This window comes from Grampus griseus, assembly GCF_964374135.1.
Source record: "Grampus griseus genome assembly, chromosome: 4".
Classification (NCBI taxonomy): Eukaryota; Metazoa; Chordata; class Mammalia; order Artiodactyla; family Delphinidae; genus Grampus; species Grampus griseus.
Genome location: NC_138997.1, coordinates 31,463,926 through 31,483,994, shown reverse-complemented (window position 1 = coordinate 31,483,994; position 20,069 = coordinate 31,463,926). Strand labels below are relative to the sequence as shown.

Here is a 20,069-nt window from a genome sequence, read left to right as displayed (position 1 = left end):
CACGTCTCGGGACGTGAATCATCCCTTTGTCCAGCGTATCCTGCCCGTTAGTCACTTAGTAGCCACCTTGGTTATGGGGTTACTGTCACGGTACCACAGTGCTTGTTCTCAAGTGACCCTTATTTTACGTAGTAATGACCCCAAAGTGCAGGAGTAGTGATGATGGCAACTTAGATATGCCAAAAAGAGGCTGTAGAGAGCTTCCTTTAAGGGAAAAGGTGAAAGTTCTCAATAAGGAAAGAAAAAACTTGTATGCCAAGGTTGCTAAGATCTACGGTAAGAACGAATCTTCCATCCATGAAATTGTGAAGAAGGAAAAAGAAATTCTTGCTAGTTTTGCTGTTGCATCTTGAACTGCAAAAGTTAGAGCCACAGTGCGAGATAAGCGCTTCGTTACAATGGAAAAGGCATTAAATTTGTACAAGATATTTTGAGAGAGAGACCACATTCACATAACTTTTATTATAGTACGTTGTTATTGATGAAATAAAAATTCGCATTCTAAGGCAAATCAAGGAAAATGTAAACATAAAAATTTTTCTCTGCCCTTTGGCCTCCTCTTTCCCCTCTACAGGCATTGCGTATCTGCCTTATGCATCGACCAAACCTCTCCATCAGCAGAAATACCTGCTCAACCATAAAGAGCAACATTCTCCTGGCATCAACAAGATAACTCCTTAGGAGATAACCTTCCTTCTTAATCTTGTAAGGGGCCACCATGACCTATGACCCACTATTCGCTTTGTACGGGTAGATCTGGACTGTGTAAACTGTCAATAATACGTCATTTAATGCACAGTCCTCTGTCTCAAAAATTTATACAACTGTGCTTTGACCTCTAATGGGCAGAACAGTTCTCAGAGCTTTCTGAGAGGCTCTCCCGGGTTATAATCCTCAATTTGGCTCAAGTAAAATTTTCTGTCTTTCTTAGATCAGCTGATCCATTTTTGTTCGCTGACATTATTGTTGGTCTATTTTGTTATTCCTTATTGTTGTTAATCTCTTACTGTGCCTAACTGATAAATTAAACTTTATCATAGTTGCGTATATGTAGGAAAAAACACAGTACAGATGTTCCTCGACTTATGTCCAGATAAACCCACCATAAATTGAAAATACTGAAAAATGCATTTAATACACCTAATCTACCGAACATCACAGCTTAGCCCAGCCTACTTTAAACGTGTTCAGAACCTTTACATTAGCCTACAGTTAGGCAAAATCATCTAACACAAAGCCTATTTTATAATAAAGTGTGGAACATCTCATGTAATTAATGGGATACTGTACTGAAAGTGGAAAACAGAATGTCTGTCAGTGTATCGATTGTTTGCCCTTGTGATCGCATGGCTGATGGGAGTTGCTGCACCACCATTGCCCCAGCATCACAAGAGGGGCTGTACCGCAAATGGCTAGTGGGGAAAGATCAAAACTCAAAATTCCAAGAACGGCTTCTACTGTATGCCTATTGCTCTCACACCATCATAAAGGAGAAAAATCTTAAGTTGAACCATCATGGAACCATCTGTGTATATAGGGTTTGGTACTATCCACGGTTTCAGGCATCCTCTGGGGGTCCTGGAACGTATCCCCCGCAGATAAGGGAGAACTACTGTAATAATTTGGAAGGGTTTTATCAGACTAAAATTTAGACAGAATCTTTTTTCAGGGGGTGGGTATTGTTAAATACAGAAGCCATTTCTTTGGAAGTAAATATCCAGGATACATGGAAGAAAGATAACCTTAAAAGTCCGCAATTTTCCCCATTTGTTTTTTGGAAAAGGGAGACGAGCGAAATAGGAATATTGTTATAAGGCTCTTTCTTTCCAAAAGTATGTGATACACTGTGAACAAAAAAGAATCAGGTTTCAGATTAAATTCCTGATCTCTGGGCCTGCTTCTAAGTTTATAAGAGGCAACAAGTCTGTTAACCAAAGTTAATGGGACTTCCTGGCTAGAAGGTTAAATTTTTACAAGAGTGTGGTTGCCTTCTTTTGAAGACTAATCTTAAACAATCACATTATTTACTGTCCTAGGGGTTTATTTCATGTTAACACAATCACCTGCCAGCCATAAACTGAACTCCCAAGCTAAAAGGACAGGCTCCTTGTTGGAATCCTACCCACGGATTACAGTTCAAGTTCAGTGTAAAGGGAGGGGAGAGGAGAGGGGAAAGAAAGGGTGAGAATAAAACCTGTCAAACTTAACATCCTTTAAGAGGAAAGCTTTTACCAAAGAGAGGAATCTAAATTTAAGACAGAAACTATGTGCTTATTATAATTCACAAATTACAAAGTAGGAGCATGTGCATTGATCTGGCTATATATATACATATATCCGAAGAGCTTTCTCTGCACTCACTTCTATCCAGATGGGGGAAAAATTTTTTATATTTTTTCATTAAATTACCACCTCCTGCTACATTTAACCCTTGACAGCAACACCCTCTCCGCCTCCACACCCAAGCCCCACCCTCATCCTCTTCACCCCTCAACCCTCTGGGACTCTGTATCCTCAGCCTAGATCCATAGCTATTATTGCTGGAAAAGTGGTGGAGAAATTACTATTATTGTTCCTATTTGACAGATAAGGAAACTGAGCCTCAGAGATGTCATTTCATACCTTCCCCAAAGCAGTACTGAACTGAAATGCCCCAAGGTCTCTCTGGTTCCTGTTCACTCTAGTTCCTGTGACTTTCAATATTGCTGCAGATATAGGAGAACAGAGAAGTAGGGAAGGTTCCCCACCAGCCCAGTATACACATTGGGATGCTTCTCTGGGAATGGGGGCAGACCTGCAGAGAGCCATCCACGGGGCCTGGCCGAGGCCCCTGGTGACCCCAGAGTTGTATCTGTGGGACGAAGGCCAGGACTCACGTTCTCACCCGCTGAGACGGCCGCCGGGAGTGGAGCTCAGGCAGGGAGCGGAGCTCAGGCCGCAGGGAGCACAGGGGGCCACGCCTGGGGCAGCAGCTGTGTCACCAGCGAGGAAACTGGTCACTAATTTAAGGGAATCCAGCAATACTCCTAAGGGAAAACCTGGGCTGGCCATCGCTGAGCAGCGTAAGGGGGAAAACAAAGCCCAGCGCCTCCTCCAAACCACAGGAAAGTGAGACAGTTGATAAGGGCAGGGACAGTGCCCTTCTCTCCGGGCATCCTCAGCTCTGCCCAGTGCACGGGCAGTCTCCTCTCAGAGGGCATCACACTCGGCCTTCTAAAGCGGTGTTATTACACAGTCCTTTAAAGAGGGTTATCACTACATGTGTAAATTAGCTTATCTGACTTCCCAAAGGCTTGCCGGCAGTTCAGACGCCCAAGCGTGTGCAGCTAGAGGTGCTCTTGAGTCACTCCCAGGAGCGCACTCCTCGCGGACTGCATAGGTGGAGACAAACAACCCTGGGAACAGGGGTGAACTGACCTGGCCCCTCCCTCCCCACCAGTTCAATTCATCCGTACCTACTCTTCTGGACACCGCAGGCCTGCTGAGGCAGGTGTACTCAGCACGTACAGAGCTCATGGCCTGTCCCATTAAAGGCCCACCCAAGAGTTACTCCATCCCTGGTGAACAGGGGAGCAAAGACGTCAGGAGATGTGCTCAGTTCATCCACGGCAAAGACGTCCCACCCGCTCTCGTAACAGTCTCCCCACAGGCTGCCAGGCGGTGGGGCTGTTCAGATCCCTCTGAGGCACTGAAACAGCAGTGCTGCGTGCTCAGGGAAGCATGTGAATGGCTACACCCCCAGCCCCACCTGTTCAAACCTCCATATAAGCTGTCCTTTTCTTCTTCTGCAATTCTTGCACTCTCATCCATCCACCACAAAATCTGCCTCCCATATTCGTTAAAGGAAGAAGGAACTTTTCTTTTTTAGTTGTGGTAAAATACACATAACAGTTACCATCTTAACAGTTTTTAAGTGTACAGTTCAGTGGCAATAGGTACATTCACACTGTTGTGGAATCATCACCACCATCCGCCTCCAGAACCCTTCATCTTGCAAAACTGAAACGCTGTCCCCATTAAACACTAACTCCCCACTTCCCCTCCCCACCCCCTGGCAGCCACCATTGTACTTTCTGTCTCGGTAAATCGGACTACTCTGGGTACTTCATATAAGTGAAATCATACAGTATTTGTCCTTTGGTGACTGGTTTATTTCATTTAGCGTAATGTCCTTAAGGTGGAAGAAGAAATTCTTAAATCACTTTAGCTTCAGTTTGTCAAAGGAGGCTTCCTTACCTACTTAAGTAACACTAAATAGTAGCTATTTCAATCCTATGTCAGATCTGAAAAGCAATATTTAAAAAATCTTCCTGTATCCACTAATATAGACTTAGCTTTTGGGTTCTGATGGTTTTTCATTCTTTTTAAATTTTTGGTTGGCTTTCCTTGGGTAATGTCCCTCCCCCAGCTCTGAGGAAAAAAATGATAGTCCAGTTGAAGCTTTTTTTTTCCCTTTCAAATACTCTACCTAGTTCTATAGTTCTCAACTGAGCATGTCTCAGAATTCTAGAACATTCTGGGACCATAACAAAAGTTGACAAAGAATGACTGATACCTGAATTACTGTGTGGGAGAATAACATTACTTTTCACAAACTTAGAAAAACCAATCTTCCTTCCTTCCTCTCTCTTTCCTGTCCTCTCTTTTTCTAATAAGCAATTTTTATTATTTCTTATGTGGGATAATTAACTAACACTAATTGTAATATTACCACAGACACCACAGTGAATGACCTCAAGTGTTTCAATGTTTGCATTTTCTTTTTCATTTTTAAATTTCAGTTTTATGGAGGTATAATTGACAAATAAAACTGTAAGATATTCAAGGTGCACATCACAGTGATTTGATATATGTATACACTATATACTTGTATACATTCCCTCCATCACCTCACGTATTTACTTATTTACTTATTTATTTTTTGGTGAGAACAATTAAGTTCTACTCTTTTAGCAAATTTCAATTACAGAATACAGTGTTATCAGCTATAGTCACCGGGTTTCACATTATGTCCTTGGACCCTATTCATATTATTGTGTTTTCTCTGTGAACCCCTATTTTGACTTATCATAGTGATACCTTATAAGATAGCCTCTTTGCTCCCTTGGTTCAGTTCTGTCAGTTCAGTTTACTTTCTTTGGAGGATACCAAATGGCTAGGGCTGTCCTTGCCTTGACAGCATTTCAGATTCTGTAGGGAGACAAGGGTAGCCCCAACTAACCAGCTCTGAGGGGCTGAAGAGCAGTGCTAACAGATGGATGGCGGCTTCTCAAACGTGAGATCACCAAACTCGGAAAAGAAGGTGGAGTTTGAGTTGAACCTCTTTATTATTATCCCCAGTAATACCCTTTGTTATTTCTAATTACTTTACTAAAGTTTATTATTGTAACATCTGTAGCGTCTTCAAGTTAATTTTTGTCTAGCAAAGAGACAAAACTACTTCCCCCTTTACTACATGTTCTAACTTACTATTTTAGATGTTGTTCTACCTAAATTCAGCCATTCCCAAACCCAGCTCTTCCCTGTCTCCCAGTAACTTCTTCCTTCGTAGTATAACGGAACTTATTTGTAGTGCTTTACAGGTCCTTTAAAGCCGGAGCCAACCTCATAATGGCAGGCCATTTCTGTAGGAGGTTATTACATTTCAAGGGAACATAATCTGATCCGTGGCATGTCTGAGGCTTCAGAATTATGAGCTGTGTGGCAGCAGATGGGAAGGCCACGTTTCCAGGCTCAGGATGGGTCCCTCGGCCAAACACGCTATGTGTATGTATTCTCCAGTCCACACAGTTTCAACCCTGGACTCTACTTTCTACAGAGTGAATTGGAAGATTTATTACTGGTCCATGTTAGACTATCATTCTGCTGCACTGTAACTTCTTTAAAGAAAATCTAATGAGGGAAGAAAACGGCATGTACTATAGTCTTTTACAAAAAAAAAAAAAGTATATATAATACTTCAAGCCATGTTGGAGATAGCATGAAAAATGGAAACTAATTCTGGGTAACCCTCTGTGATGTGACAATATTATCTAATCTTCCCTTAAATCCATCCACCTACACTACTTATCCTACCTGAGTACTGAGAAGTTGAAGAGTTAGATTATCTTATGATACACAGTCATGGCAGTTTAATTTTTCTTTCTAGACTGCTATCTCGCAGATTAGAACCTACATGTGTTAAAGATATCTGCACACCCACCATTCATAGCAGCATTATTCACAAAAGCCAAAAGGTGGAAGCAACCCAAGTGTCCATCAACAAATTACTGGATAAACAAGATGTGGTATACACATACAATGGAATATTATTCAGCCTTAAAATTCTGGTACATGCTACAACATGCATGAACCTTTAGGACATTATGCTGAGTAAAACAGTCCAGTCACAAGAAGACAAATACTGGGACTTCCCTGATGGTCTAGTGGTTAAGACTCCGCTCTTCCAATGCAGGGGGTGTGGGTTCGATCCCTGGTTAGGGAGCTAAGATTCCACATGCCACGTGGCCAAAAAAAAAAAACAACTCTTCTGAAACTCTTAAATGGTTCCTTTAAAAAAAAAAAAAAAAAGACAGATACTGTGTGAGGTACCTAGAGTACTCAGGTTCATAGAGACAGAAAGTAGAAGGGTGGCTCCCAGGGGCTGGGGGGAGGGGGGGAATGGGGAACAGCGTTTCAGTTTGCGAGATGCAGAGGATTCTGTGGATGGATAGTGATGGCAGCCTTCCAACAACGTGGATGTTTCTGTGCCACTGAACTGTACGCTTACAAATTGTTAAGAGGGTGAATGTTATGTTATATATATTTTACCACCGTTTAAAAAATAATTGTTCAGTTTCAGGTTTTTTCTTTTTTTAAAGTTAAAGAAAAACAAACAAAAAGAGTAAAGAAATGTACCTAGGGTGGAGAGAGGCAAAAAGAAAGATTCTTTTTACCTGAATTTTAGATCTGGCCTAAGAAATGGACTTCTCTGCTTTTCTGCCATAGGTGGGAAAAGATGCCACACACCCTGCCACTTCCTTCCATCAGTGGGTCTTAACCCCTCTTGAAGTCACTAACATAAAGCAGCAAGTTCCACACAGCCCCCTGAACTATCACCGGCCAAATAAACGTCCCCAGTTTATAAAGGACACTGCCCATTCTAACCTGGTCAGCTGCCTCCCCAGGAGCGTGATCAAGCCAGATCCCCTTCTGTGTGTGACAGGGGCTTTCCTGAGACATGAGCTCCGTCTCCACGCACCCATCCACTCTTTCCTTTAAAATGCTTCAAGGCCAGTAAGTAGAGCTAGGAAACACTGGTGAGCATGACCTACTGCCCAGCAAGGAGCCTCTGCTGGAAGCTGGGGCAGAGGCCAGTGTACTAAGGAAATGACTTCTTGCTCCTTCTGATACTGAAAGGATGCACTGAGAAATCAAAGGCCTTTGCATAAAGGAAAGAGCAGGGAAGGCCAGGTTCGGCACAGGAGGGCACTGAGGATGTCCTGAAGACTTCCTCACAAATCATCTCACAGCTTACGCCTAATTCTAGTCCTAGGATTCTCCACATTTTATAATAAATAGACTCTTGGCTATTTCAACGGGGGACCATCCCGCCAGTTTCAAGGGCCCCCAAGTGAATTCCTGAGCCAGACAGAGAAAAGAGGTCAATACTGTCAGCTCAAGAATTCAATAATGCAGAGAGCTGCTACTTCATTCCAGAGCCCTGCCTGCCCACGCTCTTATCTAGTCAGCTCTATCTTTGACCTATTTTCTCTGCTCCTTTACAACAGATTAAAAAATGATGCATTTCTGTTGCCCCCCCCTTTTTTTTGTGGTGGGGGGGACAGCTTTCTTTTCTTTTAACCCCGGTTTCCTAATTATTTCTTCTAGCAAATAGAGGTTTCTTAATTTACTTTCATGTTTCTAACCAGAGAGTACTTAGAAATGTAATTTTTTACTCAGTTTCTATGATGTTCGGTGACCTGTAGCTCTGAAGCCATGCTTTCACTTACCTTCTTATAACTTGCTAGCTTTATTTTATTTTTTTTAAAGATTTTTTCGATGTGGACCATTTTTAAAGTCTTTATTGAGTTTGTTACAATATTGCTTCTGTTCTTTTTTTGTTTTGGCTTTTTGGCCACAAGGCACGTGGGATCTTAGCTCCCCGACCAGGGATCGAACCCGCACCCCCTGCGTTGGAAGGCGAAGTCTTAACCACTGGACCTCTAGGGAAGTCCTAACTTGCTAGCTTTATATTTTCCTCAAAGTAACACAGTTCCTGTTCACTGGAAATGTGCTTTGCAGAAAGTCTATCTGAAAATAGCTTTATGCTTTGGCTCTCTGGAATCTGTTCCACAATGGCCAACACTTAATTCAGAGATCCGAAGAACGAAGGCCACCTCACAACACTTGTGGAACGAAAGCTGGAGGGAAAAATAAAGATAAAAGTCTAAGGATGTACACTATTTAATGATGTTATTAAATAAAAGGCACTTTGTCTCAGAAACCTCCAGTTAATCTCAGGTAACTGAGTTCAGGAGCTCAGGTTTTTGTTTCAATGGCGACTCATAATACTGGCCTTCAGCAGAATTGCTCCACCAGGGGAAACCAGGCAGATGTGCTGGAGACAAGGTGCTGCCGGGAGGCCAGGAGCGAGGCCTCCAGACAGCATGTTCCCCGCATGAGGTCACCATCCTCTGGGATGTCTGCCAGGATATGGCTCGCATGCCTCTCACACTTTTTTGCTACTCAGCTCAAGCTCATCATTTCCAAAGCACGTTCACTTGCATTATCTTATTTCTCAGTGATTCTAGCAGGTTTTGAAATGTACACACGTCCCCAAACACAAAACAGTGCAGTGTGGGGAGAACCATCCCTCCGTGGACCATTCTTACCTCTTCTCTGCCCTCCCTGAAGGACGAATTTAAAGGCCCTCCTCGCCCAGAAGGGGAAGACTTGGTGGTATTTTCTTGCTGCCCAAACAGCTCCTCGACGCTCTTTGTATCAATTTGGTAGTGACACTGCTCCCTGGCTGCCAAGGTCCAGATGTTGGTTTTGCCACGAACTTGCTCCTCTGGAATGGTTTTCCAAAAAAAGCTCCTTATCCGCTTTTTCTTACCGAGGTGGCTGTAGCCGTTCAGGTGAGAGGTTGGGGGTAGTCCTGGGGGGGGAGGGGGGACCGGAGGCCCCCCAGGCAGTGGAGGGGGAGGGGGAGGGGGAGGAAACCCTTTCCCTGAGTATGGGCATGGTGGAGGTGGAGGGGGTAGAGGAGGAGGTGGTGGTGGCGGCGTTTGCCCAATCATGAATCCAGCTGTCGTGGCACTATTCCCATTTCCTTTATCACTGACCAAGGAGACACAATTCATAACGTGCATAGTACTGTTGCCTTCTAAGGAGATAATTTCTTGACCTTGGGGAAGCAGACAAGCAGACACCGACATCAAATTTGTGTCATACTTTTCCGCCCGCTAGTCTGCCACCAGAGCAAAGGCAACTGCGTTGTGTGTCATCTTCCAAACCTGCAAAGATAAAACAACTTTAAAACCAGTGCAGGAAAACATTGCTATACTAGCGACTCCCTTCCGAGGCCAGTGCCAGTCCTCCCAGAGTAGTTGGATATTAAAATCAATGAGGGGCCACACATCCAAAAGAGAACTAAAAGGGACTAATACTTTTCTAAATGGGGACCAAATTTTACTACCTGGAAATGCTGCCAAAGCAGCGGCAATAAATCCAACCTGGAAACCTTCCATTCATCAATAAAGCACATATTTACCAAGAACCCGCAATAGGTTCAGCAAGTACCGCTCACTTTCTGAACAAGCTACTTGTTCATTAACTGGCTCGTTTTCTTTGGGCAGTGGATCCCCAACCCCTGGGGAAATTACCCAAATGGCTGCAGCCCTAGTGACTCTGTCTTTTTCCAGTACGGACATGTCCCCTACCCATTAGTGGGTCAAAGGGCATCCTCCACCTTGCACATAATAGGCAGGGCATTCGGGGATGATAAAATAATTGCCAAACTCCTTCCCCTGGAGTCAGTGCCATCGTCTTCTCCCTACACTTGGTGATGCTGCTCCCTCGCAAATAGAGAAAAGAACGCCGGACACGAAGATAAAAGGTTCCGGCTCTAAATCAAGCTTTACTGCTTACAATTTTAGAAAAGCCATTTTGTCTCACTAGATTTGGAGTTTCTCACTTGTAAAATCAGGAGGTTGGCACTGACCTCCACCGTCACTTCCGATGCGATCGTTTTGGGTTCTGGTTAAGCTCTCTGGAGCTTAACTCTCTGGAAACCACCAGAACTTCTCAGTGCCTCTTCTGCTTCTTCTGTGACGCTACCAGCAGAGGAGACACACACACACAAGGGGATGCTGTCCGAATCACTCCTGCCACACGGCTACCCCTTATCCACTCGGTCACTGACTTATCTTGGTGGCTTGTGTTTTTATTGACCTTTAAATATTCGTTTTTGTTCATTTGTTGTGGACCTGAAGTGAAAACAGGGGTCAAAATAACTACAGGTCTTCAGATGTGAGGACAGGTAAGTGGAGATGTAGAACACGGGGCCCCGTGTAGGCTTGTGGAATGAGCACCCCAACTATTCGGGTGTGTGAAAAGGGGGCTGTTTCATCTAGGTCATAACGGGTCATGTGGAGGAGCTTCTTAGACTGGACTTCTGAAAGGAATTAGCTTTCTACAGCATTACTGTTCAAAGCTCATAGTTACACATCTTCAGCACACAATGCAGAATTCTACAGGAGTAAATGGTCTGATATCACTAATTCAAATATTATTAAATCTTTTACACAGAATCATACACAAAAGGCAGGACTGCCTTGGGAGTAAGAGGGGAGACTCCAAGAACAGACTGCTTTTCCTCAGATCCCAGTTCTGCTACTTCTTTAGGTGTGCAACCTGGGGTGAGGTAGTTTATCTAACCTATGTTTCAGCATCCTCCTCTATCCTATAAGCATATACCATTCCATTGGTTTGTATGAGAATAAATGAGCTCATATGTGTACACCCTTACCAAGATGGTACATAGTTAGCCACTATTAACAACTGGTGTCACAGCTACATACGATTTCTCTTTATTTTCACAGGCACTACATTTGCTTTAAAATATGTATTGGGTTTATAGGTAAAACGCTAGGTTACCCTTGGCTACTAGAATCATACCTTTAATATTTCCATTCTCTGCTTCCTAAGTTACTAGGTTTGTGAGCTCGGTCCCTTTTCAATACTCAGTGATAGTATATTGTTATCTCTACATTACAAGAACACATGTTTTTATGAAACATTTAAATATTTAAGTTCTGAAAATTACATATGGGTAGAAAATAGCATTTCCAACTATTACTGGATAATTTTTTTTTTTTAGCATTTTAACTGCTTTTAAGTGTACATCAGTGGCATTAAGTACATTCGCAGTGCTGTGCAGTGTTATCATGGGATAATTTTTTAGAAAGTAAAACTGAAAATATTTATCCAAGTCAACTTACAGCTCACTTGAGATGCAACTAGCTTTTAAAAGGAGTTTTCATAATTATCATTAGGGGCATAACTAGGTTGCTTTCATAGTTGGCATCCCTAAAGCACATGACTCACTGTCAATTACAGTTTATAGTTAGATCTGAACTCTTCTTTTCTCAAGACTGTACAGGTAATCTTGGCAGTTTATCCTTATATATTTTAAAATACTTCTGTACATGAAATATCTCATGTATTGAAGAATTGCTAATCCTCCAATTCACCTCCAGTTCCAGATATGCTGACTTGTTTATAGACTGTCTCTGTTAAGAACGGTGATAAGCTAAAAAAGTCTCCAACCTAGAGAGCAATAACTCATTCAGTGCTGCATTAGTATATGCACAGCTGTGCCATTAAACCTCACAGAGCAAATGTAGAGATACTAAGAAAGAGTGAAAGAGACTATGCCCTCGGAGGTCGTGCAACACCATCTTCTAATACCAAAGCCCCAAAGCATGTGAGTCCTTTTGAGTATAGTCTGTTTTGCAGAGGAAGTACCAGATTAAAGCTTGTCAAAGTGAAAAGTGACACACGTTAGCTATGCATCAGCAGGATTCTAACCACTGTCACGTCTTAAGAAAGAATGTTATTTTAGAAAGTTAAAGGAACAAAAGAAAATTTACAACATTGTTCCTGGTATGTTGTCTGGCTAATTTTTTCCCAGGGTAACATACAAGGATCCTAGGCCCCCAACAGCTTCTAATGAATGAGCTCTCCAGCAATGATTAGCTAAGATGCTAATGCTTTTACTACAAGCCTCAATAGGGCTTTGATAGGGTTTCCCCCTTGGGCCAGGATTTCCAATGTCAAAGAGATGGCAGGAAAAAGAGAGTGCAGACACACATTCTAACCCTTTCCACAGTCTCACGAGATATTAAAACAGAGGATACACAAAGAATATTCGATTTACTATGGTACTGTCCGCAGTAAAGATGCAAACGCATACTCTCCCAATATGCTAGGAGAACATAGGTGATGCAGCAGCCCCAAAGACGGCTGTTTCACACAGCGGGCAGCCGCCGGCAAGGACAATGGAATTAGCCTCAGGCTGTATCTGGAAAATGTCAAGTGTCCCATCAATCTCCCCAGGGCAAACAGAGACAGGCTTGTATTTAACATCTCACCTACAGGTTGGGGACCTCAGCAGCAGCAGGGGGGACGGCTGCTAAGGTTGACAAATGACCAGCCCTGAGTAAACTGTACAGCTGTCACAGTAAGTCTCTGAAGATGAGAACTTCTCTTTGAGTCCCCTGGGTGCTAATCATGACCCACTGGGGGTAAGTTCCCGTGAAGGCCCCTCCTGGGGAGGCTACTAGCTCAGCTGAGCATCTCCCAACTGTGTGGATTTTTAATAAGGGGATGTTGTGGCCATGTACCTAGCTTTTAGCTGATCAGCAAGCAAAAAGTCTTAGAATGAGAAGAATAAGGGTCGTCAAAGAAGCCCTGGGGCCCCTCCTAAACTCTCTTGCCTAAATAGCCAGGATTACTTTGCTCGTGGTGTCAGAAACATCGTTGAAGCTCTATTCTCTTCAAGGGAGTGGGTGGGAGGGAAGAAAAGAGTAAGTATGCTTAATTTCACAGTATATTTAGGAGGAAAACACGTTTCTGAAAGCCCGTTTAGGGCTCAGAGCTCTCCTGAAAAACGGTTGCTCAGCCGGTCAGCAATAATCAGAAGTAAACGCCACACCAGAAAAACCTTTTCCCCTTGATTCCTGACATGTGTCACAGATGAGGTGGGATCAGGAAAGGCTGGCCCACACCCTTCTGATGACAAACGGGGGCAGAGCAAGCCGGGTGTGGAGGAGAGGCAGAGGAACACACGGCCCTATTTTATTGGGGGGAGAAGAGAGGGTTGGGAAGGGACAGGCCATTTTTAAATATGGAGTTTTTGCTCTCCACCAACTCACTGGGAACAGGCTCCTCCCCAACCACCTATCTTTCAAAATCTTTCTGGATTATTGAACACAGCACGTCAACCCCACAGTCAAACCAGAGCTGGCAACGTCCAGCTCTTCACCTTGGCACTCTCGCCAGCAGTGGAAGGACCCAAGATGTTTCCAGTCCGCGCGTTTAATCTGCCGCCGCACAACATAAACAATCCACAGATGCCCCCGAGCGCAACACCCTGGGAGCAGAGGAAAAACCGCCTGTTTCTGAATGTGCATTTTCAGCTTCTCTCAATGTCCCCAAACAAAGCAAACGGGTGCCAAAGGATGCTCTACAGAGGAAAGGAAGCGCTCGCGACTCATTCCAGGAAGACAACTGTGGGTCAGGAGACGAGAGGGGGGTCACAGACGGCCGAACAGCAGGCGCAGTTTCTGTGCAAACAGCTGTTTGAAAAAGGACTCCTGGGTCCTGAAGAAACTCGGCGTGGGGGACACCGGGGGCCCGATTTCTTTCGCAGAGTCTGGACGCCCTAGGTCTCTGAAGTGGCGGGTGGTCCACCGCGTCCTTCCGCCCCCAACCCTCGGCCCGCGTCCCGCCCCAGCCACTCACCAAAGCGCCACAGGCTCGGCCGCACGAAAGGCTCGGAGGGCGCCGCGTCCGTCCGAGTCCCCGGGGAGTCCGCGGGCCGCCAGCCCCAGCGCGTCCTTATCTGGGCGGCTGCGGAAGGAGTGAGAGAGCGGGCGCCGGTGCGCGGCCCAGACAGACGCCCACACGCGCCGCGTAGGGTCTGCGGCGGGGCCGAGGCGCGCGCCGGGGAGGGGCCGCCGCCCGCCGCGCGAGGACACGCGGGTCCACTGGGCGGACGCCGGGGCACGGCGGAACCCTCTACCTCCCGCGGGCACCGAGCGCGCGCGCGTCCTCAGGCAGAAGCTTAGTGGAGCGGCAGCCGCACTAGCTCGCCCCTCCCGGAGCCCCGCAGGGATCGCCGGCCCCGCCCCTCGCCTCGAGGGCCCCCGCCTCCCCCGCGGATCCCCGACGCCCCGCCCCCTTCGCGGGGGCCGCCGAACCTGGCTCCTCCGAGCGGAGTGGGGGGCTCACTAGGGAAGGTGTCACTGTGCTTGAAGCGAAAGGGGGATCTCCCAGTTTTCGGGCTCCGCCCCCTCCTCGAACCTCCGCGGCGACACCTCCCCACGTCTGGGGTCCGGGTCCCGAGCGCAGGGGGGAGAGAGCCTCACGGCCGCAGTGCGGAGCAGCCAAAAGGAGCGGGGAAGAGCCGGCGAGAAAAACACAGAGGGGAGACTCCTGGTGTTTGGTCGGAGGATTAAACCGAGAGCCCGGTGTCCCCGAGCTGGGGCACTAAAGAGGCTGGAGGTGACCCGCCAGCCCACCCACTTCCTCCCTAAACTTCCACAAGCGCAGGGCTCAACTTCTAAGCTGAACTTCGCACGGGCAGAGCGAACGTGCCAGAGCGAGTACCGCCTTGTCCTCGGTCCGTATCACCCGGACGCGGTCCTGGCCAGCCCCGCACCACAGTCAGGAGGGGCAAGTCGTGGCTTCCCTGCTGGGCAGGGACCCGGCGCGGGCGCCCCCAGTTGCTCGCTCTTGGACGGGCGGGGATCAAGTGGGAGCTCAGTTTAGCCAAAAGTCCTGGCAGCTAAAGCTAAATCAGCCGGCCCAAGTTTAACCCGGAGGCGGCCCGGGACCTAGCTGGTCCAGACGCGCGCGTCTTCCCCTCAAAGGACGAATGGCTGTCCTCTGCGGCCCAGGGAGTGCAGCCGTCAAAGTCGGGGGAGCTCAAACCTCCCCAGCCTTCCCGGTGAGGCTTGAAGGCAGCCGAGATTCAGTGCCTCGGTCCTGACGGATCCCCGCCCCCGGCCCTCCGGAGCCGAGGAGGCTCGGTCCCCGGGTGCCCCTGAGCAGCAATCGCTCTGCCTGGGCCGTGCGACTCACTCACCCGCGGCCGGCGCTCCCAGCGCGCGCTCCTCTCTCCCCGCCGCCCGCGGTCTCCCAGCGCCGTCGCCTCCTCCTGGGTCACTGCAGTCAGGGCTGCTCGGGGCCGCGAGGGGGCAGGGCGGCGCGGGGCGGGGCGCGGCCGCTGCCTCAGGTAACAATGCTGCAGACCAGGCTGCTCCCAGCGCCAGCTGCAAAGGGCAGCACGCCCTTTCCAGCTCAGCCCTTCCTCCCTCCCACCCTTGAGCGCCAACATCGGCGCTGCGGCGCTCACCTTCACCTGCGCGGGGCCTCGGAGGCCTGGGAGCCGCCACCCGGCAGGCAGCTGCCAGCACCTGAAGGCTGGAGCGGGGCGGCCACCGAGGACAGTAGGGGAGGCGGCGGGGGACAGAGATGTACGGACTGTGAAGAAGAGCTAGGTGTCCTCGTGGAACCAGCCAGGGGAGGCGGCAAGCTGGCTCTGAACTGGCAAGTGGCTCCACAAAGGAGCCTCTGCAGCAGCCTCCCCGACACCCTCTCCTGCGCACACGCGCGCGCACACACATGTGCGCACACGCACACTCATTCACGCTCAGCTCAAACCCCGCGCGCACACAGGCCACCCTCTGCCCAACACACTCGTTTTTCCTTGGAGCAGGAGGCAGCATCTGGGTGAACTGTCCCAGCCCGCGTAGTCGAGTCCCAGCCGGGCCGGAGTTTCCCAAAGGTCAGCTTCTCCCTGGGACCTGCCATCCTGCAAGTTTGTTACTTTTCGTTTCTTTCTTTCTTTCCTTCTTTCTTTCTTTCTTTCTTTTTCTTTTTTTTTTTAATCTCCTCAATGATGATGGTAACAGAAACCTTTCAGTTATATATCAAAGAAAAAGTCCACTCCAGGACTGATCACATGAACAGATGCTGTCTGGGAAAGGCTCCTCACAGGAGGAAACCAGGGAATGGTTTTATCGCATCTTTTTTCAAAGTGACTTATGATGCCAGGCAGTGAGAACCGAGTAATCAAAGAAAACCTATCCCCGGAGAACCGACTGATCTGAAATCAGCTGCAGGGGTGGGGAGGCGCCCTCTGCGGGGATTGAAGTCATTGCTGCCTTTGGCTCTGTGCTCCCAGTTAACAGACCAGGGCTTATCCAGCCTCTGGAGCCTGATGACTTCCGCCTCTCCACGCTGGTCCACAGCCCCTGAACTCACAGGACAGAATTCTCAACCTCCACAGGAATAGAAAAAGAGGAGCTATTAGGGTAAAAACTGAAAACAAACAAACAACCAAAAAGCAAAATTCTGCCCACCAACAGCCCGTTTTTTAGCCATGGACCGGGCTGACGCTAACCGTCAAGAGAAGGAGATCCGACTAAGACCACAGAAAATCTCAAGGAGTGGGAAGTGTAATAAAAGAGAAAGCCCCATGCTCGGGGACTTAATATTAACCCCAAAGGAATACTGACTGCACAGGCAAAAGTTAAATTACAGAATATCAAAGTGAGGGGCTAACGGCATCCTCTCCTTTTCTTTTATGTCAGTCTCGCCAGATGAGGAGTCGAGCCACTGCACACTTCCTGCTTGTCAAGCCTCCCTCCAACCTGGGCTTCCCTACAATGTACTGAGTGTGCATTCTAAAATCAGTCACTTTTTTAAAGGGTCAAGTCCAGTGACCCGTCCTCAGCCCCTCAGTCCTTTGATGTCCTGCAGCATCCTGGCCTACAGGCCTTCTCTCTGCCTCATCTGCCTCCTCTGCTGACCCTTCTTGTCCTTTGAGGACGGTAACCAGATTCTTCCAACTCTTTATTTCCCATTATCCCATGGGTACTGCCTTCTGACTTCAACCTGAAGGCGCCCAGATTTTGTGGGGCCTGAAGCTTGTGTAACTCATGAGGGAGCTTTTAAAAGAAAAACAATAAAAACTTATATACCAACACAACAGCAGCTACGCCCTTTTGGAAGTGTCTGGGGAAAGTTAGAGGCACGAAAACTTGAGCTCCGAGGTAAACCCACTTCTAATTTCACCTCTATGTCAGAGATTCTTGAATCCATATTGTCCCTGTAATGATTCAAGTCCAAATTTATGGTCCAAAAGTCAACTCCTCTGTCTCTCAAAACTACTACTCTTCCGGCCTGCACCCCTTACTTAAAGATCTGACTTTTAAAATTCGAAATCCCAGCGTTCCCTTGGGTTCTTTTCCTCTTTTACATTTTTTATATCCAAGTATTTGCCAAATTTGTTGCTCTTTCCCCAGTAAGATCTCTTCCATCTGTACTTTACATCCACTGCCACTACACGTGCCCTGATTAGAGGAAAGGGGAACTGATGTTCATTTGCTGTTGGCTGTGTGTCAAGCCTCACACTTGAGTCTCACAACCATCCTAGAAACCCTACCTTCTGTGTTGTCTGGCTTCGACAAGTGAAATCGGACTGGTGCATCCACTGCCTCAGCCATCTTTCTGCCTCTCCCCCCTTCTGCCTACTCTGCTGTCAGGTCAGTGTTTTTAAAAGTCTGATTTCGGGCTTCCCTGGGGGTGCAGTGGTTAAGGATCCGCCTGCCAATGCAGGGGACATGAGTTCGAGCCCTGGTCCGGGAAGATCCCACATGCCTCGGAGCAGCTAAGCCCGTGTGCCACAACTACTGAGCCTGCGTGCCACAACTACTAAAGCTCGCACGCCTGGAGCCTGTGCTCCGCAACAAGAGAAGCCACTGCAGTGAGAAGCCCACACAGCACAACGAAGAGTAGCCCCCGCTCGCCGAAACTAGAGAAAGCCCGCACGCAGCAACGAAGACCCAAAGCTGCCAAAAATAAATAAAATGAATTTAAAGAAAAAAGTCTGATTTCATCACACTACGCATCTGTTCAAACCTTCTGTAGAATACGTAGGTGCCTACGCGGAAGGTTGCCTCTAGCAGCATGCCTCCATCTCCACGATGTGAAGCGCCCCATTTCACTCTGTTTGTAGATGTTTTTTGTGTGTTTTTTTGCGGTACGCGGGCCTCTCACTGTTGTGGCCTCTCCCGTTGCGGAGCACAGGCTCCGGACGCGCAGGCTCAGCGGCCACGGCTCACGGGCCTATCCGCTCCGCGGCATGTGGGATCCTCCCGGACCGGGCACGAACCCGCGTCCCCTGCATCGGCAAGCGGACTCCCAACCCCTGCGCCACCAGGGAAGCCCCTGTAGATGTATTTTTGATGCATTTGCGGGTGGAAGTGAGATCCACATCCTTTTACTCTGCCATCTTGATTCCCTCCCACTTCACTCGAGCAGCATTGTGTGCTGCCTCTGAATGTGACATGCTTATTTTGATTCTTCTTTTCGGTGTTGTGCATATGAGGTGGCCAAGAAGTACTTGAATAGAGCAGAACACAGCTCTCATGTAGAGTCAAGATCCTGATGCATTGGATTGGAGGCTGCAAATCCAGAGGACGATTTATTCTTCATTTATTAATTGTGAGCCACACCTTCATCTCACCTAAGATCGTGCTTGGGAGTATACACTACCAAATGTAAAATCGAGAGCTAGTGGGAAGCAGCCGCATAGCACAGGGAGATCAGCTCGGTGCTTTGTGACCACCTAGAGGGGTGGGACAGGGAGGGTGGGAGGGAGACGCAAGAGGGAGGAGATACGGGGATATATGTTTATGTATAGCTGAACTCACTTTGTTATACAGCAGAAACTGACACACCATTGTAAAGCAATTATACTCCAATAAAGATGCTAAAAAAAAAAAAAAAAAAAAGGACCCGCCATTCATCTGTATCCCAGCAACCTGCCAGCCACCCTGTCTGCGAGGAAGGCTGGAGAGACTCCTGAAGCCAAGCCGCCCAAAGTCAGCGCAGCCCTGGAGCTTGTGGCTTGGAGCTGGCTGTTGCTGCTACGTCCTGGGCTCCTGAGCCTTGGTCAGTGGGCAGCCCACACTCCTGCAAGCAAGCCACATCTCCTGGGAGTGTGCCAGTGGCTCAGAGTGGCCTCCTGGGTGCCTGCTGCAAGCCCTACTGAAGAATTCTGTTTGCCGCTTGCTCCTCCCTCTCCCCAGGCTGTCCCTTCCAGATTGCTCCATTTCCTTTGTCCAGTTCATTTCCTTTCTTCCAGCTTCACCTCCTCAGCCCTGAGAAGCTTTCATTTTCTCCTACATCAAGCATTTTGGATTTGAATCTGTCATTAGGAGCCATGAAACAAACTTTCAAACCAAAATGAAGCAAATGCCAGGATGCATTCTAAAGAAGAACTCACAGTTCTAAGACAGGCTTATTTGCTCAAAGAGTAAGTCTAATCCATGAGCTGGCTTCACGGGCCCACTGGGGACCACAGTGGACACACTGAAACGAGTCCCCTCTGGCATAGGATTGAGGCATCAAACTCATTTTTATTTTTTTATTTTATTCTATTTTTTTAACATCCTTATTGGAGTATAATTGCTTTACAATGGTGTGTTAGTTTCTGCTGTACAACAAAGTGAATCAGCTATACATATACATATATCCCCGTATCCCCTCCCTCTTTCGTCTCCCTCCCACCCTCCCTATCCCACCCCTCTAGGTGGTCCCACAGCTCCGAGCTGATCTCCCTGTGCTATGCGGCTGCTTCCCACTAGCTATCTATTTTACCTTTGGTAGTGTATACATGTCCATGCCACTCTCTCACTTCGGCCCAGCTTACCTTTCCCCCTCCCCGTGTCCTCAAGTCCATTCTCTAGGTCTGCGTCTTTATTCCTGTCCTGCCCCTACGTTCTTCAGAAACA

At 47.5% G+C, this 20,069-nt stretch overlaps 1 protein-coding gene across 1 annotated transcript in view; it reads right to left on the bottom strand.

Moving 5' to 3' along the window:
• FHDC1 (FH2 domain containing 1) overlaps window positions 1–9,368 on the bottom strand; it is a gene marked incomplete at its 3' end in the record, with an annotated part of 33,281 nt that extends 23,913 nt beyond the window's left edge. The window contains exon 1 of the mRNA XM_082653614.1: window positions 8,874–9,368. Coding sequence (XP_082509740.1) covers window positions 8,874–9,353 — 480 coding nt within the window. The 5' untranslated portion in view covers window positions 9,354–9,368. The remainder of the gene's footprint in view (window positions 1–8,873) is intronic.
• Between the last annotated feature and the right edge of the window lie 10,701 nt (window positions 9,369–20,069).